Source organism: Scyliorhinus canicula, chromosome 3 (genome assembly GCF_902713615.1).
Source record: "Scyliorhinus canicula chromosome 3, sScyCan1.1, whole genome shotgun sequence".
Classification (NCBI taxonomy): Eukaryota; Metazoa; Chordata; class Chondrichthyes; order Carcharhiniformes; family Scyliorhinidae; genus Scyliorhinus; species Scyliorhinus canicula.
The window spans coordinates 94063657-94091643 of NC_052148.1; the positions used below are offsets into that span (position 1 = coordinate 94063657).

General features: G+C 49.1%; 1 protein-coding gene across 1 annotated transcript in view; it reads right to left on the reverse strand.

The window, feature by feature from the left end:
- The window catches only part of LOC119963629 (cell division cycle protein 20 homolog), a 93519-nt gene that overhangs the window by 59750 nt on the left and 5782 nt on the right, over window positions 1-27987 (reverse strand). The window contains exons 2-5 of the mRNA XM_038792959.1: window positions 12467-12589; window positions 9573-9714; window positions 9475-9485; window positions 7040-7227 (exon numbers count right to left, since the gene is read on the reverse strand). Of these exons, the coding sequence (XP_038648887.1) occupies window positions 7040-7227; window positions 9475-9485; window positions 9573-9714; window positions 12467-12589 (464 nt within the window). The remainder of the gene's footprint in view (window positions 1-7039; window positions 7228-9474; window positions 9486-9572; window positions 9715-12466; window positions 12590-27987) is intronic.

The window sequence follows — 27987 nt, forward strand, 5'->3', positions numbered from 1 at the left end:
AGAAAATTCAAACCGAGAAGATTACACCTTCGCTGAAACTGAAGATGTTTTTCCCAAACGTGAACAAATAAACTGTGCGTGGTAATTATCTGCTGGTTTTGGTCAATAGAGTTGTATAATATTGGATGTTGTTTGGGAAAAAGGGCATCTCGGAGTTCAGCAAACATAGGTAGTTGTGAACTTCATGTAATACTGCGTGTGTATAGCCATCAGTGTAGCTTTTTAAAATAATTTAGAGTACCTAATTATTATTTTTTAACCAATTAAGTGGCAACTTAGCATGGCCAATCCACCTACCCTGCACATCTTTGGGATGTGATGGTGAAACCCACGCAGGGATGGGAGAACGTGCAAACTCCACATAGACAGTGACCCGGGGCCAGGATCGACCCAGGTCCTCAGCACCATAGGCAGCAGTGCTAACCACTGCATCACCGTGCTGCCCTTGCAACAGTGTAGTTAAGTGAACTGTTGAAATGTATTATAGTCCTTCTTGTCTTGCGTTTTTTACGTTAACGAATTGATCACAAAATGACTGGACTATTATTCCATGGTTTGCTTATCTTTTCTCACAGGATACCAAATTAAAAATATGCACCACTAAGAACCAGCGTTCCAAGTTACCCTTCTGGGTTTTGGAGTACCTTTGCATTTAACATTAGCGGGGTTCTTAACAGACAACTGCTCACCTATTACCCAAATGAACGACTTCATCTATCTGAGGCAAGATTTTCCGCTAGCGTGATTCTCCGTTTTGCCGTGCCCGGGGGTTTCCCGACGCCGTGGGGCTGCGCCACAACGGGAAACCCCATTGACCGGTCAGCGTAACGGAGAATCCAGCCTCTGGTCTCGACTCAAAATCCATTGAAAATCAGTAAAAGAACGGGGGCTGGAGTCCCCGATCCCTGACGCTGAAATCACGTACGGTGACGGGCCGGAGAATTCCAGATGATGATGCTGAAACTGGGGGCGGTGCCGTTGTCATGATGCTCCACCCCTTGAAAAGTGCCGTACTCTGTGAATACGCCGCATGCCATATCCACAGCCTCCTTACCTTGGCTGAGGCCCACCCCACGATGCCCCCGAACGGCCGAGTTCCCGATGGCATGGGACACGTGTGGTCTCACCCGTCGGGAACCCAGCGAGGCAGCTGCAGACTCAGTCCAGCATCGCCACTGTCGGGGGAGGGCCGATCCGCGGGCAGGGGTGGACATATTCGGGGCTGGGGGCATTGTGGTGGGGTGATCCGGGACATGCGAGCCGGCCAACGTGGAGGTCTAATTCGCGGGCCAGTTCTGAGAGCGGCATCGGCACACCGCGGATGCTGCAGGTTGCCGCCATGCACATGCGCCGCCACGGACCCGGCAATACTCCAGGCCAGGCTAGAGCCGGGTGCTCTATGCTGCCTCGATACTAGCCCCCAGCAAAACGGGGAATCGGTGGCCGTTTTTGCGGCAGTTTTCCTGGCAGAAAATGCCACCGTTTTCACACCGGCATGGGGACTTAGTCTCCAGAATGTAGAATCCAGCCCCTGGTTTGGGACAGTTTTCATCCATCTCAAAAATACCTCCAGATGTTAGATGACTAGAAATCATCTCCCTCCAGGAATCTCTTCAGCCCTGGCCTCTGAAACTCTGAGTGTCCATCAGGGGTGACATCTCCCAACTATACAGAAATAGTTATCTATTGCAGAGGCGTTTCTGTTATCACTTTTATATATTTTTTTCTAAACATTTTATTGAGGTATTTATAGTTTTATAACAAAAACAGAAGAAACAGTGTACATACAAATATAAACATAGTGCAAAAGCCGTCTTCCTCCCTCACAGGTCCCACCTTTTCGAACACCCTACTCTAAATTAAACTAAACCCCAACCCCCCCCCCCCACACATCCCCTTTTCTGCTGACAGTTAATTTTCCCTAAAGAAGTCGACGAACGATTGCCACCTCCCGACGAACTCCAACATTGACCCTCTCAGGGCGAACTGGATTTTCTCCAGGCAGAGAAAGCTAGCCATGTCAGTTAGCCAGGTCTCTGACTTCGGGGGCTTTGAGTCTCTCCAAGCCAATAATATACGTCTCCGGGCTACCAGAGAGACAAAGGCCAGAACGTCTGCCTCTTTCTCCTCCTGGATTCCCGGGTCTTCCGACACTCCAAAAATCGCCACCTCTGGACTCAGCGTCACCCTTGTTTTTAACACCTTGGACATGACGTCCGCAAACCCCTGCTAGAATCCCCTAAGCTTTGGACATGCCCAGAACATATGGACATGGTTCGCTGGTCCTCCCGCACACCTTGCGCACCTGTCTTCTACCCCAGAGAACCTGCTCATCCGGGCCACTGTCATGTGAGTGCGGTGAATGACCTTGAACTGTATGAGGCTGAGCCTGGCACATGATGTGGATGCGTTGACTCTGTTCAATGCGTCTGCCCAGAGCCTGTCCTCTATCTCTCCTTCTAACTCCTCTTCCCATTTGTGTTTCAGCTCCTTGGTCTGCGTTTCCTATGACCCCATGAGTTATTTATAAATGTCCGAAACCCTCCCTTCTCCCACCCACATTCTGGAAACAACCCTATCCTTTATCCCCCTTGGTGGTAGGAGCGGAAAGGTTGAGACCTGCCTGTGTAGGAAGTCACGCGCCTGCAAGTACCTAAACTCGTTCACTCCCATCAATTTGAATTTCTCCTCCAGCCCCCTCAGGCTGGGAAAACTCCCTCCTATAAACACATCTCCCATCCTCTCGATCCTTGCTCACTGCCATCTCCATCTAGCCTCTCCGGGGCAAACCGGTGATTATTACAGATTGGAGACCAGACCGATGCTCCCTCTGCTCCCACGTCTCCTCCATTGCCCCCAGACTCTCAGGGCCGCCACGGGGCTGGTGGAGTACCGTGCCGGCAGGAATGGCAGAGGCGCCATTACCAACGCCTCCAAACTATTGCCCTTACATGATACCGCCTCTACTCGCTCCCAAACCGACCCCCGCCCACCACCCACTTCCTAATCATGGCGATATTCGCCGCCCAATAATAATTACTAAAGTTCGGCAGCTCCAGCCCGCCCTCCCCGCGGCTGGACTCCAGCATCCCCTTTTTAACTCACGGGGTCTTACCCGCCCACACAAAGCCAGAGATCACCTTGTTGACCCGTTTAAAAAAGGACCGTGGAATCAAGATGGGGAGACACTGGAACATAAACAGGAATCTCGGGAGGACCATAATTTTCACTGTCTGTACCCTCCCAATCAGTGACAGCGGGAGCACGTCCCACCTTCGGAAATCCTCCTACATTTGGTCTACTAGTCGGGTCAGATTTAGCTTGTGCAGCCGTTCCCATTCCCGCGCCACCTGGATGCCGAGGTACCGGAAACTTCCCCCACCACTCTAAACGGCAGCTCCCCCAATCACCTCTCCTGTCCCCTTGCCTGGATCGCGAACATCTCACTTTTCCCCATGTTCAATTTATAACCCGAAAAGCGGCCAAAATCCCCCAGAATCCTCATAAATTTCTTCCATCCCTTCCAGTGGGTCCGACACATACAAGAGCAGGTCATCCGCGTATAGCGAGACTCTGTGTTCCACCCCACCCCGTTGGACCAGCCCCTCCCAGCCCCTTGAGGCACTCAACGCAATTGCACCCGATCAAATGCCTTCTTTAAGTCCATTGCGACCATTACCTCCACGTCCCTACCCTTTGGGGGCATCATAATTACATTCAGCAGCCTTCTTACATTGGCCGCCAACTGCCTCCCCTGAACAAATCCCGTCTGGTCCTCCCCAATCACGTCCAGAACGCAGTCTTCAATCCGTGAGGACAAGATATTAACCAACAGTTTACCGTCTACATTTAGTAGGGAGATCGGTCTGTAGGACCCTTATCCCGGTCCTTATCCCGCTTCAGGATCAATGAGATGGTGGCCTGTGACATCGACAGGGGAAGCCCCCCTCTCTCCCTTGCCTCATTAAATGTCCTCATCAGCAGTGATCCCAGTATCCCAGAGAACATTTTGTAAAACTCCACTGGGTACCTGTCCAGTACCGGGGCTTTACTCGACTGCATGGCCTTCAGCCTTTCTGCTATCTCTTCCAACCCGATTGGGGCCCCCAGCCCTTCTACCAACTCTTCATCAACCTTCGGGAACCTCAGCCTCCATAAGAATTGCCTCATACCCTCCGGCCCAGCTGGGGGTTCCGACTCATACAGCCTGCTGTAGAATTCCTTAAACGCCTTATTAACCCCAGCTGAATCTCCGACCAGGTTCCCATCCATGTCCCTCACTTATCCAATCTCCCTGGCTGCCTCCCGCTTTCTAAGCTGCTGCGCAAGCATTCTACTAGACTTCTCCCCATATTCATAAATCACTCCCCTCGCCTTCCTCAGCTGCATCACTGCATTCCCTGTAGTTAACAAGCCAAACTCCACCTGTAGCCTCCGTTGTTCCCTTAGAAGCCCTGCCTCTGGGGCCTCCGCATAACTCCTGTCGACCTGTAGTATTTCTTTTATCAGTCGGTCCGTCTCTGCTGTGTCTACCTTCTCCCTGTGGGCCCGTATTGAAATCAGCTCCCCTCTAACCACCGCCTTCAGCGCTTCCCAGACCATTGCAGCCGAAACATCCCCATGTTGATGACTTCCAGATAGTTCTAGATACATCTACTCAGCCGCCCACACACCTCCTCATCCGCTAAAAGTCCCACGTCCAGCCTCCAGTGTGGGCGTTGGCCACACTCCTTGCTCACCTGTAGGTCAACCCAGTGCAGGGCATGATCCAAGCTCGTGATCGCTGAATACTCAGTGTCCACTACCCCTGTCAGTAAAGCCCTATTCAGGATAAAAAAGCCAATCCGGGGAGAATACTTTATGTATATGTGACTAGATGGAAAACACCTTCACTCTTGGCCGCCCAGATCTCCATGGGGTCCACCCCCGCCTCTACCCCCCACCCCCCCTCCCCCCCCATCTGCTCCATAAACCCCTTTAGCTCCTTTGCCATTGCTGGCACCCTGCCTGTCCTTGAGCTAGACCAGTCTAGCCCTGTGTTGAAGTCCCCCCCCCATAACCAGCTTATGCGAATCCAGGTCCGGAATCTTCCCCAACATCCTCCTTATGAATTCCACATCATCCCAATTTGGCGCGTACACATTCACGAGTACCACCGGCAGCCCCTCCAGCTTTCCACTGACCATGATGTACCAACCCCCCCCCACATCCGCAACTATTCTTCCCTCCTCGAATGACACTCACTTGTTGACCCCTCTAGTTTTAGAGTCCAGCCCCGTGAGCTAACCCACCCAGCTAGCTTGGTGGCCCCCGCCCATGGCACCAGACATTTTCCCACCTATTGTTCCCTCCCCACTCAGACACACATATGCAAACGAAAACGATCCCAACCCAATCGCCCAAAAGAAACACAAAGAAAATCAAAAAGAAGATCTAACATCTAACATTCACACCTCCATCCCCCATCAGTGCAAATGCAAACGTTAACTCACACAGCTCATCCACAGGCCCCAAATCTATACAGAAGGCATTACAGATAACGTCCAAAAACAAAAACTTTTTTAAAAATGTAACTGCAGCAAAGCTCAGTCCAAACACCTCAGTCCACTACCAGCCCTTTCCTTCAAGCGAAGTCCATCTCTTCCTCGGGCGACTCGAAGTAGCGAAGTCCATTGCTTCCTCGGGCAACTTGAAGTAGAAATGTTGCTCTTCGTGAGTGACCCAAAGACGGACCGGATACAGCAGTCCAAACTTAACCACCTTCTTCTTGAAAAGGGTCGATTTTATCTGGTTGAATCCTGCTCTTCTCCTGGCCACGTCCGTGCTCAGTTCCTGATATATACGCAAGATGCTGTTCTCCCATTTACAGCTCCGTGTCTGCCTGGCCCACCGTAGGATACACTCCTTGTCCAGGTACTTGTGGAATCTCACCACCATTGCTCTCGGGGGGGGGGGGTCACCTACACGTGGCTTCCTCGCTAGCGCTCTGTGCGCCCTGTCCACCTCCAAGGGTCGGGTGAACGTCCCCTCCCGCAGTAACTTCTCAAACATACCCGATATGTATGCCCCTGCATCCATTCCTTCAGATCCCTCCGGAGACCCACTATTCTCAGGTTCTGCCGGCAGGACCTGTTCTCTAGATTCTCCACCTTCCCCTGAAGCCTTTTCTGTTGGTCTCTCAACATCCCCACCTCCAACTCCACTGCAGCTTAGAGTTCCTCCTGCTCAGTCAGTGCCTTCTCCACTTTCTGGATCGCCTGGTCTTGAGCATCCAGTCTGAGTTCCAGCCGCGCAATCGATTCCTTAATCGGGTCCAAGCATTCCTGTTTCTGCTTGGCGAAGCCCTCCTGTATGAACTGCATCGCTGCTTTGTCGACCGCTGGGTCGTCGAGCCAGGACTCCGGTCGTCCGCCATGTTTTCTCCCACTGCAGCCTCAGCCCAAGCCTTCTCTGTTCGCCTATTTCTTCCTTTGTGAGCACCCCTGGTACGCTTCTCCACGAACTGATGCAGGATTCTTCGTCACAGTTGCATCCAACATCAACTTTCCAAGTCAGATCCGACAAAAAAAAAGGTCCAAAGTTCCGACCCGAGCGGGAGCCACCAAATGTGCAACTTACTCCTTCACAGCTGCCACTGGCTGTCCTCGATTATCACTTTTATAATAGTTAGTGTCAGTTAGTTAGTTAGCTTGTTAGTGCCAAATGAAGAATGTGGCAAAGAAGGGACATTTTATTGCAAACAGGTTGTTGGTGTGACAGAAGTGGAACCCACCTGAAGATCCAGGCATGGGGCCTAATTTCAAACCCCTTCATAAAAGCCATCAGTTGTATTTCTGTCAGTCACCTTACATATTGTTACATTGCCTATCTACAATGTAACACACAATCATTACTGTATCTCTAGCTTATTTCTTCAAGCCAGAATTAATTGTGTGTGACATTAAAGTGTGTAAAAAGTTTGATTTAAACAAAGACTAGTTTCTATAATCTATTTGGTCTCTCAAATCAAGCCAAAAGACAATAATTAATATCCTCTTACCTGCACATCAGCAGCGCTAGTTCCAATTGCAAGGTTGTTTCTATCTTTAATCCAGGCAACTGATGAGATGTATCCTGATTCCACACTTATAGTCTCCTGCACTCCCTTCTCTGGATGCCAGAGATGCACTGCATTGGAAAGAGCAATGGCTACCAGATTTGCTGCATTCCAATCAACCAAGTTAAGATCTAAAAGATAGAATACAGAATGGTGTTACAACAAAAAAACAACATTTTATACAATGCCTTTTTGCATGAAATGACTTGGAGGAGCTTGCAACACTCATTCAAAATGGCAACAACCTGTCCATCAAGCTGTATCATGCTGTGAGTGATAATGTCTCAATGATCAGGCTAATGCAGCTAAAAAGGAAGCAAATCCTGCATTCCAGATGCCACTACCTTATGGGACTGCCTGTCCCATGTGCCCAAAGATCTCTGGGAGAATCAGCCTGTTCAATCACATGAAGACCCATGGCAGAAACCTAAAACCTTGAGTCGATTTTATCCTCAAATGGAGGTACAGCTGGTGACAAGAGCAATTAGCTTCTTTGACTAATTAGACTTCCTTTAAAAATTCCCAACTGCTCCCATTTTCCTTTCTTCTCTAGGTAAACAGGATGAGACAAACTTTCATGGAAAGCCAAATACGAAGGCCAGTTGAAAATTGGATTCAAATTTTTATCTTCTGGTCAAGAACCAGACGTTCTAATATGGCAGCTACCTGGCCAGTCATAGAATTATTCATAGAATTTACAGTGCAGAAGGAGGCCATTCGGCCCATCGAGTCTGCACCGGCTCCTGGAGAGAGCACCCTACCCAAGGTTAACACCTCCACCCTATCCCCATAACCCAGTAACCCCACCCAACACTAAGGGCAATTTTGGACACTAAGGGCAATTTATCATGGCCAATCCACCTAACCTGCACGTCTTTGGACTGTGGGAGGAAACCGGAGCACCCGGAGGAAACCGACGCACACACAGCGAGGATGTGCAGACTCCGCACAGACAGTGACCCAAGCCGGAATCGAACCTGGGACCCTGGAGCTGTGAAGCGATTGTGCTATCCACAATGCTACCATGCTGCCCAAAAATCTTCCGGCTTTTAAGTCCAGATTTAATTTTTATTGAATTCAGATTTCACCATCTGTCATGGCAGGATTTGAACTCTGTCCCCAGAGCATGATTTTGGGGTCTCTGGATTACTAGTCCAGGACAATACCACTACGCCACTGCCTCCCTAACAGTCAACATGTTAGTCAAAAAATAAAGAATCTCACAAGACACATTTTTTTCCCAAAATATGTCAGTGTGATCAGGCTCTGACTGAAAACCAGCATGATTCGCTCCAGGAACATAGGTGAGTTTTCAGGAAAAATTTCCTGGCACTTGGTTTATGCCATCACTTTGATGGAGCTGGCCTGATACAGCCGGCAAGGCGACCCCCTCACCACGGAAGCATCGGGGGGGGAGGGGGGGGAGGGGGGGGGGGGGGGGGCACACGCACACACACACACACATCTCTCCCCCCCCCCCCCGGTGCTGTCGTCGGGGCTCTCCTGATAGAGCTCGCTCGCAGCCTGTAGTATGAGTAGGTTGAGAATACACTTTTTAAAATAAACTTGGAGTACCCAATTAATTTTTTCCAATTTTAGGAGCAATTTAGCGTGGCTAATCCACCTACCCTCCACATCTTTGGGTTGCAGGGCAAAACCCACACAATCACGGGGAGAATGTGCCAAACTCCAGACAGCCAGTGACCCAGAGCCAGGATCGAATCTGGGACCTCGGCGCCATGAGGCAGCAGTGCTAACCACTGCGCTACCCTGCTGCCTCAGATTGAGAGTACACTATGAACTGAAATGTCTTACCATCTTAAAATGCACAGCAGTCGGGGCAGCACGGTGGCGCAGTGGATAGCCCTGCTGCCTCATGGCACTGAGGTCCCAGGTTCGATCCCAGCTCTGGGTCACTGTCCGTGTGGAGTTTGCACATTCTCCCTGTGTTTGCGTGTGTTTCACCCCCACAACCCAAAGATGTGCAGGGTAGGTGGATTGGCCATGCTAAATTGCCCCTTAATTGGAAAATACTAATTGGGTATTCTAAACTTATAAAAGAAAAAAAAATGTACGGCAGTGTATTGTGCGTTACAGAATAGATCGGGTAATACTCCAAGACGTCAAGGGTAGTTGTAACTTTGTGGTTCTTGACAGTGTTATCACAGTATAATGGCAGGAAAACTATCCCAACAGGAGACTGAGCAAAAACCTTTGTGATCGGGCAACAGTTTAATACTTTAATTCTCTCTATAAGATGGCAAAAACTACGAAAGAAATTGCAAGCCACTTTTCTGAGCAAAAATTAGGCCTCAAAAGCCTGTCCCCAATTATATCACACGCAAGGAACACAATTAGCCACAAGACTTGCCACTTACAGATCTGCAGCCTGCAGAAAAAAAAGCAACATGTGCAGAATGCACAAAATGGACCGATGGTAAGGCTTCCATGGCAGGGTGGATAACAAAAGATTTACCTGTCTGAAATTAAGTTTGCTGAACCCTTTTTATATCCACAGCCAAGATTATATTTTTCTAATCTCTTCGGTGAAAGCTTATATTTCAGCCAAAGTTTGTGCATCAAAGCTTGTGAATTCAACCACTTCCTGGTTTGACAGGCTATGCAAATAAAGAAGTTTGAGTTAAGTTAGGTGCAGTTCTGGTGTAAATGACTGAATCAATGAGTTGGTAGCTTTTTGCCCTTATTACCGTGTCACTTGTGTTCAGTGGGCACCAGTAATTAATTCTATTAGAATTTTTGAGCAGGTAAAAGGCTATAACCCAAATTCCAGCAACCATGCCAGGACTACTCTTATTTTGCACCAATAAAATGTAGAAGGTTAGACCTATATCATCAGTTCCATGATTATAAGTTGCATCTAAGTACATGATCTAACTATAATCATGTGTGCGCCTTGGAGGTGACTGCTGGAAGAGGATTGACAGATAGATCAGCTTGGTACTAGGGCGGCACAGTGGTGCAGTGGTTAGCACTGCTGCCTCATGGCGCTGAGGACCTGGGCTCGACCTCATCCCTGGGTCACTGTCTGTGTGGAGCTTGCACATTCTCCCTGTGTCTGCGTGGGTCTCGCCCCACAACCCAAAGATGTGTAGGTTAAGTGGATTGGCCATGCTAAATTGCCCCTTAATTGGAAAAAAGATAATTGAGTACTCTAAATTTTAAAAAAATACTAGGTACCATTCTCACATTCCCCCACTCAACCCTATCGAACACCTTCTCCGCGTGCATCAAAATAATTACCTCTTGCTTGGTCCCCAAGGAGGGCGAAAACACAACATTTAACAAGCTCCTTATATTGGCCAAAAATTGCCTCCGAGATCACCCCAGGTGGGTAGGGCTCCAATCACATTGCCAACACCTTAGCCAATAACTTAGCATCAGCGTTTAACAACCAAATAGGCAGATATGACCCATATTCCATGGGATCCTTATCATTCTTCAGGATCAAGGAGATCGATGCCTGAGCCAACATCCCACGGGGACATGGAATCATTAAACATATCCAGGAACAGTGGGACCAAATGACCAGCAACAAACTGTAAAATTCAATGGGTAAACCATCCGGTCCTGGTGCTTTACCCATCTGCTTGACCTAATACAGTTCAATCTCTTCCAGTCCTATCGGCATCTCCAACTCGTGCTCCACCTGCAGGAAGATCAACCCATTGAAAAATTGCTTCATTTATGCACCTTCCTCCTGGGCTCAGACTCATACAACTCACAGCAGAAGGCCCCAAACATCTCATTAACCTACTCTGGGGCAAAAACCAACCCACCACCCAGGTCCCTGACCTGCACTATTTCCCGGGAAGGAACCTGCCGCCTCAGCTGGTGAGCCAATAGATGACTGGTCTTCTCCCCATACTCATGGACAGTCCCCCTCGAGCGGCTTACCCGTCAACAACTCAAATTCCGTTTGCAATTTTTTTCTATTCACCAATAACTCCGGTGTCGAGGCAATTTGAGTATTGGCGGTCCACATCGGGATGGGTGGCCACCAGCCTCTGCCTGTCACCTTCCCAGATTTATCCCTATGCGCCTTGTAAGAGATTATCTCCCCATAATAACCACCTTCACGGCTTCCCAGAGCATAGAAGGTGAACCCGTCTCATTCCTGTTGAACTCAACATACTCCCCAATGGCTGAGAATATACAATCAAAAAAATCCCTTCTCCGCAAGCAATGCCAATCTCCACTGGGGTCGTTGAGAGTAGCCCGGCTCCAACATCAAGTCCACAATAACACAAAGAATGATCCCAGAAATAATCGGCAAGTATCCTGCCCCCTTCATCCCTGAGAGAAGAGACCTGCCCACCACGAAGAAGTCAATCTGGGATTAAATCCGACGGACGTGGGAAAAGAAAGAAAACTCCTTATCCCTAGGAAATTTACAGCTCCACAGGACCCATTTGTAGTCTTGATACAGCACAACAACAGTTAGTTATTAATTTGTGAAAATATTGGTGCCTATCTGCAAGTTCCTCAATAAGATTATTATTGCATTCTCATTAATCTTTCCTGACAATATTAATTCAGGTTAATATTGCTATTGGATGTGACACTGCTCACAGTATCTTTCATAACAGTTAAACTCTAGTAGGTCTGGTTCACTTTCTCCAACATATGTACACTTCTAGAAAGAAAATTAACCAACCCCAGATAGAATAACTTAGTTATTGTCTACTTCCAATTTAATCCTAAAACCAGTGAGAATGAGGCTTGGGACATACAAAAGCCAATCTCAAAAATATTAGGACTGGATTCTCCAGTCCTCCAGCCATGTGCTTCTTGGGGGCGTGCCATTTGCTGCCGGTGGGATTCTCTACTCCCGCCACTTGTCAATGGGATTTCCCATTGAAGACATCCCATGCCACTGGGAAATCCCCTGGCGGGGGAGTGCTGTCAGTGGGAACAGAGAATCCCAATGGCCGGAGAATTCTGGCCACGATTTCTAAAATAATAGCATTTATTTTAAACACAGGGCGAGTAAAAATATTTGTAAAGTGCAGAAATGTGGGTAGCACAGTAGCACAGTGGTTAGCTCTATGGTGTCACAGCACCAGGATCCCAGGTTCGATTCCCGGCTTGGGTCACTGTCTGTGCGAAGTCTGCACGTTCTCCCCGTTTCTGTGTCGGTTTCCTCCGGGTGTTCCGGTTTTCTCCCACAAGTCCATTAGGATGTGCTATTAGGTAATTTGGGCATTCTGAATTCTCCCTCTGTGTAGCCGAACAGGCGCCTGAATGTGACGACTAGGGGCTTTTCACAGTAACTTCATTGCAGTGTCAATGTAAGCCTACTTATGACAAAAAAAATTATAATTATAAAAAGATTATTATAAGAATACTTACAGTAATCATCCTTCAGACCTGGAGCATCTAAGACTTTCATAGGGGTTAGAGGTATGCATCGTTTGCTTTTTGTGTCATCATATTGATCATGAAGGAAAGCATCACCGAGGTTGTTCTTGTATTCTGAGACAAAGAACAGGAACTTCAACATTATTGCTAGGTCCTTCAATTCCTTTCTTGTCATAAATACTGACCAATAATTAGTAAAGAAATGCGTCACAGTAAAATTCATTGGAAATGTTTTACCTTACAGGAAGTATGGGCGTGCGCATGTCACCTTATTGTTCAGTTAGAATGACCAGTTAGATGGCTAAAGGCAATCAGTACCTATTTTAATGGATGATAAACTAACAACGAGGGGTAGAAATTCATCCTGGGTTGAAGCGCAAAATGTGCAGTACCAAATATATATGTCCTGTCAATATTCAATTCCAGAATATTTGGTGGGATGTACAATTTGGTGGTTCATGTAGGGCAGCATGGTGGCACAGTGGTTAGCACTGCTGCCTCCAGGGTCCCAGGTTTAATTCCCGCCTCGGATTTCTGTCTGCGTGGAGTTTGTACTTTCTCCCTGTGTCTGCGTGGGTTTCCTCCAGGTGCTCCGGTTTCCTCCCACAGTCCAAGGGTGTGCAGGTTAGGTGGATTGGCCGTGCTAAATTGCCCATTAGTGTCAAAAAGGTTATGCGGGGTCACTGGGATAGGATGGCGGTGTGGGCTTAAGTAGGGTGTTCTTTCCAAGGGTCCATGCAGACTTAATGGGCCGAATGGCCTCAATCTGCACTGTATATTCTAAAGGATCGTCCCTTTAGTCTGAGATGGTGTCCTCTGCTTCTAGTTTTTCCTACAAGTGAAAATATCCTCTCCACATCCACTCTATCCACGCCTCACAGCATCCTGTAAGTTTCAATAAGATTCCCCCTCATCCTTCTAAAGTCCAACGAGTACAGACCCAGAGTCCTCAAACGTTCCTCATACGACAAGCTCTTCATTCCAGAAATCATTCTTGTGAACCTCCTCTGGATCCTTTCTAAGGCCAGCACATCCTTCCTTAGATACGGGGCCCAAAACTGCTCACAATACTCAAAGTCTGGTCTGACCAGAGTCTTATATAGCCTCAGAAGTACATCCCTGGTCTTGTATTCTAGCCCTCTCGACATGAATGCTCACATTGCATTTGCCTTCCTAACTGTCGAATGAACCTGCACATCAACCTGAAGAGAATCGAGAACAAAGACTCCCAAGTCCCTTTGTGCTTCTGATTTCCTAAGCATTCCCTCATTTAGAAAATATCATTTTCCCATTTAGAAAACATCACGATCCTGAACATAACATGACTTTGTGAACCTTGTCACAGGCAATCAATGAACAAATATGACATGCAACTTGGGAAGACAAGTAACAACCTCGCCAGAGTGGTGAAACTGAGCAACCGTTCATTCTGAACAGCCTCAATGGTTAAGAAGTGCACATCAAATCCTGCCCTGGCGAACATAGCATTGACTTAGTGCTGGAATAGACTAACACTACTGAATACCCACTATTATGATAGCATAACCCAGGGAATATAACAGTGTGTTCTCTTGACATTGAAACTGTCAATGTCAGTTGACATTGTGCCTTGTGCAGCACAGCATTGCAGAAAGGACAGGAGCAGCATGAGGAGAAATGTACTGGGTGCTCTGCATCCATCAAAAGGGGAAGGAGGATCTATCTGCTCATGACCAGGTCCTCTTAGCTTTCTGCCAGAGAAACCTGTGACATGCTCATCGGGCTCGCTTCACCTTAACTGAGTGTGTGAAGCCACATGGCACAACAATGCTAAACCCTATGCTGCCACAACACAAATCATTCATCGGGTCAAAATATCTCAATCACATTCACCCCCTTTGCTAAGTTTACACTCTGGTCGTACTGGGGAAGGGGAGGGGGGGTAGGGGGGAGCGGGAGTTGTCATCAGTGGGACTGAAAGATGCTGCCAGCAAGACGAATCAGAAAATCCCACCCCATGTAAAATTAAAGACTTATGTTTAAATTTAAAACCTTTAAATAATTTCTCAAACTTGTGAACATTTACTCCATAATTCGCTTAGCCTAAGTGTATAATATAGGAAGCATGTATGCTTATACATCTCAACAGGTTAGCTCTTTAAATAGTTAAACAGCCAGAGGAAATAGATGTAGAGAAATTGAAATGAAGCATCTTGGTCACTATAGTCACTTTATCTGATAAAGTTTATCTTGCAAATAAAATTGTCTGTTAAAAAAAAAGTTTATCTTGCAATCTTCTGCAATTTTGCATGCAATTCTAAAAATAATTTATTCAAGTCTTTTTTGTGGAAAACGTACTTCTACACATTTTTAATCCTGTGGTCTCACGAAGTAGCTACAGCTCAGAGAAGAGAAACCCACAAGGTTGAAACAAAATCACACAAATTCTCTACAGGCTGACAGAGGAAACAGTGCACCTTGACGAATAGTCTTACAGCTCAGGCAGAAGATTACAGGGTGGTTATTTTCGTGCTGTTGCTACTTTTTCCACTCCACACCTCTCAACTACTATGAACAGCCCCCCCAACCCCCACCCCACTCCCATGCAGCACCAATCATTAAAAGGAGCACAAAGTGTTAATTAGGAAAATTCACAACCAGCAAAGAATAACTTTAGGATGATAAGATAATACTAAAAGGCAACACATAATAATGTTAAATGGCAGAATTTTCTGAAAAAGTTACATGGGCAAGATCTTCCAGGATCTTCTGGTGCCACTGGTGGCCCACCCCTGCCACAGATTCAATGGGAAATCCCACTGACAGCAGCAGGACCAGGAGGTTAAGCTCTCGGCTGCCATAATCCCCTGGATGCAGAGAGGTCACATTGTCGTGGTGGTGGGGGGGGGGGGGGGGGGGGGGGGGGTGCGATGGCACTGACGGACAAGCTGCTCCTACTCCATAAAGCAGGAGGCGATGTGGGCGTACCTAGCCCTCCTGCCCATGCGCACACTTTCCCCCATCTGGCCTCCATCCCCCAGATCCTCAGCGGCTTCTTCCTCGACTTCTGCCTTCATGTGCCGCTGCTCAGGAAGGTCATCACCCCGCTGCAGAGCCAGGTTGTGTAGCGCACAGCAGGCCACAACAATGCGGGAGACCCTCTGAGGGCTATACTGGAGAGCCACAATGGACCTGGCGAGGCAACAGAACCGCATTGAGGAGGCTGATGCACCGCCCGATTATAGATCAGGTGGTATGGTGACTATCATTGTACCTGGCCTCAGAGGAATGACCTTGTATGGGGGAAGGATGGGAATCAACAGACTTAAATATTGTGCGGGAGACCACCTTCTGAAGTTGGGCGCCCCCCACCACTTAAGGTCTTATGACTTGCAGAGCTCCCTCCCTTCATCAGCCTCACTCAACCTTCAGCCTCTCCCCCGATCCTCTCCTTCATGTCCTCCCAGGTCTTCCCCGCTCTCCGACCCCTTGAATGTACCTTTGCTTCCGGTGCCCAGATTTAGTCTCAGGTGTCCTCATGCACTTCCCCTTCAGTGCACTACAACTCTTGTCGCTGCAGGCACTGGAGAGATGCCGCCAATCAGATTGGCCGTCAGCTCTCTAAGGTGGACCTTCCTTCAGAGTGAGGAGCAGAATTGCCGTCTGCAGCCACAGAGTACTCATTCAAGTAGGGAATAACTGCAGGGAACTTGGGAGTCAGCGGGGATGTGTTCTCCATTGACTCTTCAGACCACGGGAAGTGAGACCCAGCCATCTGAAAAGATTAAGGCCATTAAGTACCGATACTTTTGAAATGGAGTTACTGGTATTGCAGAAAATGCAGCAGCCAATTTGTGCAGCGAAAGGGGCCATGAACAGCAATGGCTCTTATGAATATATAAAAGGTGATAGGTTAGTTATGGGATAGGACAATTCAGTGATAAAGGGAGGAATTCAGTAGCGGACGATGAAGGCAATGCAACGATATTAAATCAATTACACTGGACTAGATTCTCCAGTCTCCCAGCCATGCCGTGCTCCGTTCGTTGGTGGCCGTATTCCCTGCTCCCGCCGCTTGTCAATGGTATTTCCTAATGAAGCCATCCCAAGCTGCCGGGAAACCCACAGGCAAGGCTCCACAGCTGGTGGGAACAGAATCCCAACAGTCAGAGAATTCCGGCCATTGTTTTTCCAAATCTTGAAAGAAATGCAAATATCAGTGTGCGAGAATAGATCATGGAATAATTGTTAGAGTTAATTGTCGAAAAGCAATTAGCTCTGAGACAATTGGCATAGCCCCGGCCATGATTGAATTGGTCTGTTGCAAGAAGTCAGACATAACAGCAGTGACTTTAGTCACAATTCTTCATTCCTCATTAAATAAGCAAGTTATATCATGTGACCAGAGAACCGTTGATTTGCATCCTTATTCAACGAGTGACACAATGACAAACCAGCTAACTATTGTTATGGGCCAGGGTTTAGAGAACCGCAAAGTGTATCATGGAGTTCACCTGACCCACTGTGGTGAATCACAGTCGCGTAATTCACACTGTATTACACATGTTGTACTATGTCTCTGTAAGCTCGGCACACGAGCAGCTGCCACTAGGGGGAGATGCACTGGGAGTGTACGGGAGTTTGTACTGGGCTCGACCCTTGGCTCCACCCACGGCTCCTCCCCCTAACCCGAAGTATAAAGGTTGATGCTGAGAGCCTGCCTGCCAGTTCATCTGGAGTTCATCTTGTCACAGGCAGGCTCTGTTGTAAGACATTTACAACCACTGTTCACTTCTAACCACGTGTCGTGTGAATTGATGGTCTCATCAATTTAATCGTCTTAAGAAACAGTAAGGAATGACCATGGAATCAGCCCTCAAGCCTAATCGACTGGAACTCGACCCGCAGGATGCAGAGGCAAAATAAATCTTTTCACATTGGCTCCGATGTTTTAAGGCCTACCTAGCTGAAGCAAGCACCACAGAAACGACGGAGGACCAGATACTCAGCCTACTGCACGCAAGGGTGAGCCATCGTATATCTACTCAGCTAAACTGTACCGGCTCATTTATAGAGGTCCTGGCCCTACTCGATAGAATGTACGTGAGGCCTATCAATGAGGTCTAGGCGCGCCACGTTTTTACTACTCGCCGCTAGCGCCCTACAGAATCGCTAGAAGAATTCCTCAGAGACTTAAACGCCTTATCCCCGGACTGTAATTATCAGGCTGTAACTGCTGCAGAACATAGAGAACTTGTTGTCCGCGATATCTTTGTTGCAGGCCTTAGATCGAATTACGTGCACCAGCGACTGCTGGAGAAGGGGGCCCTAAATTTAGAAGATACTGTTGAACTCGCTACAACTATGGAGGTCTCATTTCGTAGCCTCACCTCGTTTCCTGCCGACTGCGCAACCCCGTCATGGGCCCTCGACCAGCGACTCCCCCAGGCCTGCGCCGCGCGGCCACCCAGCCACCATGCTGCCCCAGCCTGCCACTTTTGTGGCCAGCCCCAGCACCCGCAGCAGCAATGCCCGGCCCGCAACACGACCTGCAGCAGATGCAGGCAAAAAGGCCACTACGCCAGAGTGTGCCTGGCAAGGAAGGCCCCAGCCCCTAAACCTCCAGCGGCACAAAGTAATCACCCTCCACACTCGCAGGCCCCGGAACGCAGCGGCCTATGCCCCGACTCCGCCCCCACCCGCCACGTGCAATCCATGGGGGCCACCATCTTGGCGGACCCCCACCACGTGGTACAACACGGGCGACTCATGGGGGCTGCCATCTTCCTCGCCGCCTGCAACATGCGATCTATGGGGGCAGCCATCTTGGGCCCCATTCTCTCCACACTCAGAAAACTCGATTGAAGACAGCGACCTCGATTAAAGACTCAGCGGGCACTCATCGCGGGGCCATCCCAGCGCAGCCGACTGAGCCGCCGATTACCCGCAACTCAACACAGTTACACTGGACCAATCGCGCCAAAGCATCTCCACAACTCGATGACGACGGTCCAAATCAACGGGTACAGTACACCGTGCCTTTTCGACTCCGGGAGCACTGAGAGCTTCGTACACCCAGATCTGGTAAGACGCTGTTCGTTCCCCGTCTTCCCTGCACGACAAACTATCTCCCTCGCTTCGGGTTCCCACTCTGTCCATATCCAAGGGTGCACCGTCGCAACTCTAACAATCCAAGGCGCTAGCTACTCTAATTTCCAACTATACATCCTGACCAAACTCTGCGCCCCACTCTTATTGGGACTCAACTTTCAATGCAATCTCAAGAGTCTCACCCTCAGCTTCGGCGGACCCCTACCCCCACTCAATATCTGCAGCCTAGCCACGCTGCGAATCTCCCCCCTCCTCTCTTTGCCAACCTCACTCCGGACTGTAAACCCATAGCCACTCGCAGCAGGCGGTACAGCCTACAGGACAGGGTGTTCATTCGATCCGAGGTCCGGAGGCTTTTACGTGAGGGGATCACAGAGGCCAGTAACAGTCCCTGGAGAGCTCAGGTGGTGGTCGTCAAGACCGGGGAAAAATTCCGCATGGTCATAGACTATAGTCAGACTATTAATCGGTTTACGCTCCTCGACGCGTATCCCCTCCCCAGGATTGCAGACATGGTGAATCAGATCGGCCAGTATCGGATTTTTTCCATGGTGGATCTGAAGTCTGCATACCACCAACTCCCAATCCGCCCGGAGGACCGCCACTTCACGGCGTTTGTGGCCGATGGCCGCCTCTTCCACTTCCTCCGGGTCCCCTTTGGCATCACGAATGGGGTTTCGGTGTTCCAACGAGCAATGGACCAAATGGTGGACTAGTACGGGCTGCGGGCTACGTTTCCGTACTTTGATAACGTCACCATCTGCGGCTATGACCAGCAGGACCACGATGCCAGCTTCAACCAATTTCTCCAGATGGCCCAGAAGCTTAACCTCACATACAACAAGGAGAAATGCGTTTTCCGCACAACCAGACTAGCCATCCTCGGCTATGTCGTGGAAAACAGAGTCCTGGGTCCCGACCCGGACCGTATGCGCCCCCTCTTACAACTCCCTCTCCCTCATTGTCCCAGGGCCCTCAAACGGTGCCTGGGATTCTTTTCGTATTATGCCCAGTGGGTCCCTCAGTATGCGGACAAAGCCCGGCCACTCTTTAAGGCCACACTTTTTCCCCTGTCAGCTGAGACTCGCCAGGCCTTCAACTGCATCAAGGAGGACATCGCCAAAGTGGCCATGTGGGCGGTGGATGAATCCGTCCCTTTCCAGGCGGAGAGCGATGCCTCAGAGGTCGCTCTCGCAGCCACACTAAATCAGGCAGGGAGACCAGTCGCCTTTTTCTCCCGAACACTCTCCGCTTCGGAACTTCGATACTCCTCAGTTGAAAAGGAAGCACAAGCCATCGTGGAGGCTATTCGTCACTGGAGGCACTACCTCGTAGGTAGAAGGTTCACCCTCATCACCGACCAAAGATCGGTTGCCTTCATGTTTGACAACTCGCAAAGGGGCAAAATTAAAAATGACAAAGTTCTGAGGTGGAGGATCGAAGTCTCCACCTACAAATACGATATTATGTATCGACCGGGGAAGCTCAACGAGCCCCAAGATGCCCTGACCTGCGGGACGTGTGCCAGCGCACAAAGCGACCGCTTAAAAGCCATCCACAATGACCTCTGCCACCCGGGGGTTACCCGGCTCGCCCACTACATTAAAGCCAAAAATCTGCCTTTTGTCCACCGAAGAGGTAAAAGCCATCATCAGGGATTGCCCGATCTGCGCGGAGTGCAAACCGCACTTCTACAGACCAGACAGGGCCCACCTAGTCAAGGCATCTAGGCCCTTTGAACGCCTTGCTATCGATTTCAAAGGGCCACTCCCCTCGACTAACAGGAATGTGTACTTACTGAACGTCATAGACGAGTTCTCCCGTTTTCGCTTTGCTATCCCGTGCCCCGATATGACCTCCCACACAGTCATTAGGAGCCTGCAAAGTATCTTCACCCTGTTTCGTTTCCCCAGCTATGTACACAGCAACCAGGGTTCGTCTTTTATGAGCGACGAGCTGCGTCAGTACCTGCTCGACAAGGGCATCGCCTCGAGCAGGACTACCAGCTATAACCCCAGGGGGAACGGGCAGGTGGAGAGGGAGAATGCGACGGTCTGGAAGACCGTCCTACTGACCCTCCGGTCCAGGAATCTCCCGCTCTCCCATTGGCAAGAAGTCCTCCCCGACGCGCTCCACGCTATTAGGTCCCTCTTATGTACCCCTACCAACCAGACCCCTCAGGAGCGGCTCTTTATTTTTTCCCAGGGGCACTACCACGGGGGTTTCGCTCCCGGCATGGTTGTAGACACCGGGCCCAGTACTCCTCCGGAAGCATGTCAGGGCGCACAAAACTGACCCACTCGTAGAGAAAGTGCTCCCACTGCATTCAAACCCCCAGTACGCTTTCGTAGAGTTCCCTGACGGCCGTCAGGTCACTGTATCCCTCTGGGACCTAGCACCTTCAGGATCCAACCCCCCCCCCCACTACCACCGCCAAGGTACCCCTTACACTACATCCCTCCCAACACGGCCCCCACACCCCCACACCTACCAGTTCGCTACATTTTTTCGCGCGCCCGCGCCAGCTAGCTCCCAGCGCCCCCAGCCCCCACTCGAACCAGTCGGGTGCGAAGCTCGGGCGGATTTGCCCCCGGAGTCTGCCATCATACCCCAACCGACGGTGCCCATTCAGCCACCAGAAGGGGCTGTAACCCCGGTGCTCCGCCGATCACAACGGACAACTCGGCCACCAGACAGACTCAATCTGTAAGCCACCACCCCCGCCGGACTTGATTTTTTTACAGGGCGTGAATGTGGTGAATCACAGTAGCGTAATTCACACTGTATTACACATGTTGTACTCTGTCTCTGTAAGCTCGGCACACGAGCAGTTGCGCTGCTCTGCCACTAGGGGGAGATGCACTGGGAGTGTACGAGAGTTTGTACTGGGCTCCACCCTTGGCTCCACCCACGGCTCCTCCCCCTAACCAGAAGTATAAAGGTTGATGCTGAGAGCCTGCCTGCCAGTTCATCTGGAGTTCATCTTGTCACAGGCAGGCTCTGTTGTAAGACGATTAAAACCACTGTTCACTTCTAACCACGAGTCACGTGAATTGATGGTCTCATCACCTACAACTTTTAATAGATTGTCGTCATGGGGAGCACACGGCCCACTCTACAGGTGTGGTCCAGCAGAAATGGAAAAGTATTTACAATGTTTATTCTATGAACTCAAGTTAACCTTTTTAAAACATACAGCGAACATCTTAACAACCATTAATTCAAATACAACCCCCAAAGAACACAACACTAAGTAATCCTTAATAACTTCCCAAACAACATCCAGAAGGCAAAAGGAACACCTTTTAACAGAAGCGCATCAGGGACCGGCGAAAATCCCGCCCCCGCCGTGGCCGGAATTCTCCGCCACCCAGGAATTGGCAGGGGCGGGAATCACGCCGCGCGAATCGGCAAGCCCCTTGCAGCGATTCTCCGGCCCGCGATAGGCCAAAGTCCCGCCACTGAGAGGCCTCTCCCGCCGCTGTGGTTTCAACCACCTCTGGTGGCGGCGGGATTGGCGGCGCAAGCGGCCCCCGGGGACCTGGGGGGGGGCGCGGGGCGATTGGACCCCGGGGGGTGCCCCCACGGTGGCCTGGCCCGCGATCGGGGCCCACCGATCGGCCGGCGGGCCAGTGCTGTGGGGCACTCTTTTTCTTCCACTGCCGCCACGGCCTCCACCATGGCGGAGGTGGAAGAGACCCCCCCTACCGCGCATGCGCCGGTGGTGACGTCAGCGGAAGCTGACGCACCACGCATGCGCAAACCGGCGAAGGCCTTTCGGCCAGCCCCGACGCCGGCCGGCAGGCGTCTAAGGCTGTTGGCGCCGGTTTCGGCACCAGTCGGCGTGGCGCCAACCACTCCGGCACGGGCCTAGCCCCCAAAGGTGCGGAGAATCCTGCACCTTTGGGGAGGCCCGACGCCGGAGTGGTTGACCCCACTCTGCTATGCCGGGACCCCCCGCCCCACCAGGTAGGGGAGAATTCCGGGCCAGGTTTACATTCACTACTGAAAACATTTATAATTCTGAATTCATCAAATGATCAAGAGACAGTCTTTTCATGGCAGAGAGAACAACAATACACCTGCTTTGTCTGGCTTCAGACCCAACACTGAAAAAGAAACCAATATTCTCAAAGTGAAACTAAAAAAGCAGAACCAGAGTTCTGGCATCACTGCAGTAACATGAGCAGCCAAACATTTCTTAAAGCGACATTCTCATGACACTATGGATAAGCAAGCTTAATGCAGCTGTTGGATCATTCTTAGATTGTAGGGTGGCACAATGGCACAGTGGTTAACACTGCTGCCTCATAGCTTCATCATAGGTTTGATCATAGCCCTGGGTCACTATCCGTGTGGAGTTTGCACATCCTCCCCGTGTCTGCGTGGGTCTCATCCCCACAACCCAAGGATGTGCAGGGTAGGTGGATTGACCCTTAATTGGAAAAATTCTTCGAATCTAATATCCAACATCAAACTAATAAGCAGATATAAATGTACGGGTTACTTGAAGAAGTGAATAGCTGAAGGCAATGCAGTAAAGGTAGCACAAATGGATGTTCAGAAGACGTTCAATGGCGTTTCTCAAAAGAGGCTTGATACAAAATGTCAGGCCTATGGTACAAGAAATAGAGTACCCTGGATAGAAGGTTGGTTGACAGAGAATAAATGAAAGAAAATTCATTCACATAGCACTCTGTAGATTGCATTATCATCACTGAATCCGCAACATCCTGGGGTTGCCATTAACCAGAACCTGAATTGGACTAGCCAAATAAATAGCATTTATTTTATTCATTCATGGGACGTGCGCGTCACAGACTGTGCCAGCATTTATTGCCCATCCCTAATTGCCCTTGAGGCCAATTGCTGTGGGTCTGGAGTCACATGTAGGCCAGACCAGGTAAGGATGGCAGATTTCCTTCCCTAAAGGACATTAGTGAACCAGATAGGTTTTTACAACAATCAACAATGGTCATCATTAGACTTTCAATTTCAGATATTTTATTGAGTTTAAATTCCATCACCTGTCATGGTGGGATGTGAACCCGGGTCCCCAGATCATCTGATTGCGTCTCTGGATTACTAGTCCAGCAACAATACCACAATGTTATTGCCTCTACAAGAACAGAACAGCAAGTAACTCACTTTCTGATTCCCCAAAACCTATCCACCATCTACAAGGCACAAGTCAGGAGTGTGATGGAATACTTTCCACTTGCCTGGATGAGGCAACAACACTCAATAAGCTCAACACCATTGAGGACAAAGCAGCCACCTTGATTGACACCCATCCATCACTTCCAACATCAACTCTCTCCATCACCACAATGAAGCAGTGTATATCATTTATAAGATGCATTACAGCAACTCATCAAGGCTCCTTCACAGCACCCTCCAAGCCCACAACCTCTACCACCTAGAAGGACAAGGGCAGCAGATGAATGAGAACACCATCACTTGAAAGTTCCTCTTCAAAACTACACACCATCCTGACTTGGAATTATATCACCGTTCCTTCACTATTGCCAGGTCAAAATTCTGGAACTTGCTTCCTAATAGTACAGTGAGTGTAGCTACACCACATGAACTGCAGCACTTCAAGAAGGCAGCTTACAAGGGCAGCAAGGTGGCGGAGTGGATTAGCACTGCGGCCTTATGACGCCGAGGTCCCAGGTTCGATCCCCGCCCTGGGTCACTGTCTGTGTGGAGTTTGCACATTCTCCCTGTGTTTGCGTGGGTTTCGCACCCATAACCCAAAGATGTGCAGGGTAGGTGGCTTGTCCATGCTAAATTGCCCCTTAATTGGAAAAAATGAATTGGGTATTCTAAATTTTTTTTAAAAGGCAGCTCACCACCATCTTCTCAAGGGCAATTAAGAACAGACAATAAAAGTGACACCCACGTCCTGTGAAAGAAAAACATATAGGAAGATGATAGTGTAGTGGTAACCCAGAGGCCTAGATGAATGATGTGGGTTCAAATCTTACCATGGTGAAATTTAAATTGAATTAGTAAATCTGGAATTCATAGAATTTACAGTGCAGAAGGAGGCCACTCGGCCCATCGAGTCTGCACCGGCTCTTGGAAAGAGCACCCTACCCGAGGTCAAAACCTCCACCCTATCCCCATAACCCAGTAATCCCACCCAACACTAAGGGCAATTTTGGACACTGAGGGCAATTTATCGTGGCCAATCCACCTAACCTGCACATCTTTGGACTGTGGGAGGAAACTGGAGCACCCGGAGGAAACCCACGCACACACAGGGAGGATGTGCAGACTCCGCACAGACAGTGACCCAAGCCGGAATGGAACCTGGGACCCTGGAGCTGTGAAGCAATTGTGCTAACCACAATGCTACCGTGCTGCCCCGCTTCATTACGGTGATGGAGAGAGTTGATGTTGGAATTGAAAGCTAGTTTCAGTAATGATGTCCATGAAACTATCGATTGTCATAAAAATCCATCCGCTTCATTAATGCCCTTTAGGGAAGGAAATCTGCCATCCTTACTTCGTCCAGCCTACATGTGACTCCAGATCCACAGCAATGTGGTTGACTCTTAACTGTCCTCTTAAATGGTTCAACAAGCCACCCTTGGTATTCAAAAATTAGGGACGGCAACAAATGCTGGCTTTGCCGATGTGAGAGGTCGGAGTTCTCGCTGTATGCAAGTGCAGACATCAGCACACAAAGAAGCCACAAATGCCAAGCTGTTAACTTGGAGGAGCAATCCTTCCCAAAGGCTGGCCACACCATTGCTGTGGGTCTGGAGTCAAGACTGGTTAAGGACAGCAGATTTTCTTCCTCAAAGAATGTGAGTGAAGCGGAAGCATTTTTACAACAATCCAGCAGTTACAATGGTTACGATATTAGCTTTTATTCCAGATTTCTTTAATTTAAATTCCCCAACAACACGGTGAATCAAACTCATGTTGCTGAATGCCTGCATCCTGCAAATTAATTTTTAAAAGACAAGAATAGTTCTTCATTTTAAAGCATAAACTAAGTATGTCGGAAACAAACAGATAAATAATGGTAAATTAGTTTACCTTCACAGGTTTCTCGACATTTTCCATTGTTGGTCAAATTTCTGGACTTTTTTGACATGCAAGATATCACTCTCTGGGGTTTCTATTTAGAAATATATTTTTAAAATAATGATGAACATTAGTTTCAAGAATAAAAACAGAAAACACTAGAAATATTCAGCAGGCCTGGCAGTATATGTGGAGAGAAAAACAGTGCTTCTGGGTCAGACTTGCAAATGGCCACGAAGGAAGGACAGGAGGCAATGGAATCACAATTTTCCATCGGTTCACATGCTGGTTTGCTGGCATGTTCCATCTTCCAAGCCATTTTTCAACATGCCGGTTTGGGGATGGTAGCCAATTTGGCATGTTTAAGGGCCTATTTCCAGTCAGCAATGCCCCCCCCAACAGAGGCAGGAATTTGGCTGAGTGATGGAAGCAGCCCCCTAGCACCTGACCAAAAGGCCAATGCTCCGTCATTATAGACAAGCCCCCCCCCCCACACACACACACACACACCCCTCCCCCCCCCCCCCCCCCCCCCCCCCCCCCGCCCCCACGGCCTCAATACCACAGGCCACAGTCACAGGCCAGCCTTTGGGAAGGATTGCTCCTCCAAGTTAACAGCTTGGCATTTTGTGGCTTCTTTGTGTGATGGTGTCTGCACTTCGAGAACTCCGACCTCTCACATGGGACCACTAATTTATACATACTGCAAGGCCTCCTATTGGCTTTCTGGCCTCAGAACCCATCTTTCATCCCTAATTAGACAGGCCCCTGGAGGCGCCCAAATCGGTTTGCTGATCTGGAATTCAGTTTAGTGTCAGATTCAGAACTCTGGAATGATAATCAAGCCCAACGTTTTAACCTTTCATCAGAACTAGTTTCAGTAACATACCACACAATCCCTACAGTGCCGAAGGAGGCCATTCGACCCATTGAGTCTGCACCGGCCCTTCGAGTAGGCACTCTATCCATACCCATTTCGCCCTATCCACATAACTTAAACTGCACATTCCAGAAGATTAAGGGGCAATTTAGCGTGGCCAATCCGCCTAACCTATAGATCTTTGGAATGTGGGAGGAAGCCATAGCACCCGGAGGAAATCCAAGCAGACACGGGGAGAAAGTGCAAACTCCACACAGTCACCGGAGGCCGGAATTGAACCTGGGTCCCTGGCGCTGTGCTGCAGCAGTGCTAACTACTGTACCACCCTGCCGCCCAATATTTGGTTGGAATACATACTCAAGTGGGGCAACACAGTAGCACAGTGGTTAGCACAGTTGCTTCACAGCTCCAGGGTCCCAGATTCAATTCCTGGCTTGGGTCACTGTCTGTGCGGAGTCTGCACGTTCTCCCCGTGTTTCCGGGTGCTCCGGTTTCCTCCCACAGTCCAAAGATGTGCAGGTTAGGTGGACTGACCGTTCTAAATTGCCCCTCAGTGTCCAAAAATGGTTCGGTGGGGTTATGGGAATAGGGTGGAAGCGTGGGGATAGGGTGGAGGTATGGACTTGGGTAGAGGTATGGGGTTGGGTATGGTGCTCTTTCCAAGGGCCGATGCAGACTCAATGGGCCGAATGACCTCCTTCTGCACTGTAAATTCTATGATCCTAAGTGCCTCTCAATTGCTGGACACAGGCAACTTGGGAAGTGGAGCATTTAGACTCAAACCTGTTCAGTGGGATCACGGCTGATCTATAACTTTTCCCCATATTCCGCAACTCCTCTGGTTGCCAAAAATCTCTCAATCTCAGATTTAAAATTAACAATTGATCAATCATCACTTACTGTTTGCAGCCGAGAAATTCCAAACTTTACCACCCTTTATGTGTCGATGTGTTTCCTAATTTCATTCCAAAAAGACCTAGTTTTAGTTATTAGACTATGTCCCCTAAATCCTAGAATCTCCCAATCTCCTCTACATATTCCCTTTAATATTGAAATGTTTAATCAAATAATCCTTCTAAATTCCAGGGAATACTTGGGTTTGTATAATTTCTTCTCGTAAAATAAAGCCAAGTATCATTCTAGTAACCCTACATTGCACCCAGTTCAATCCAAGGCAACAGCACAGTGGCGCAGTGGTTAGCAGCTGCCTCATGGCGCCGAGGTCCCAGGTTCAATCCCGGATCTGGGTCACCGTCCGTGTGGAGTGTACACGTTCTCCGTGGGTTTTGCCCCCACAACCCAAAGATGTGCAGGGTTGGTGGTTTGGCCACGCTAAATTTCCCCTTAATTGGGAAAAATGAATTGGGTAATCTAAATTTATATTTTAAATATATATAAGGTGCGTTGCCCAGGACTGCTCACTGTGGTCTAAGTGTGATATAACCAGGGCTACGTGTAGCTGTAGCATAATTTCTACCCATTTGAATTTTGGCTCTGATGG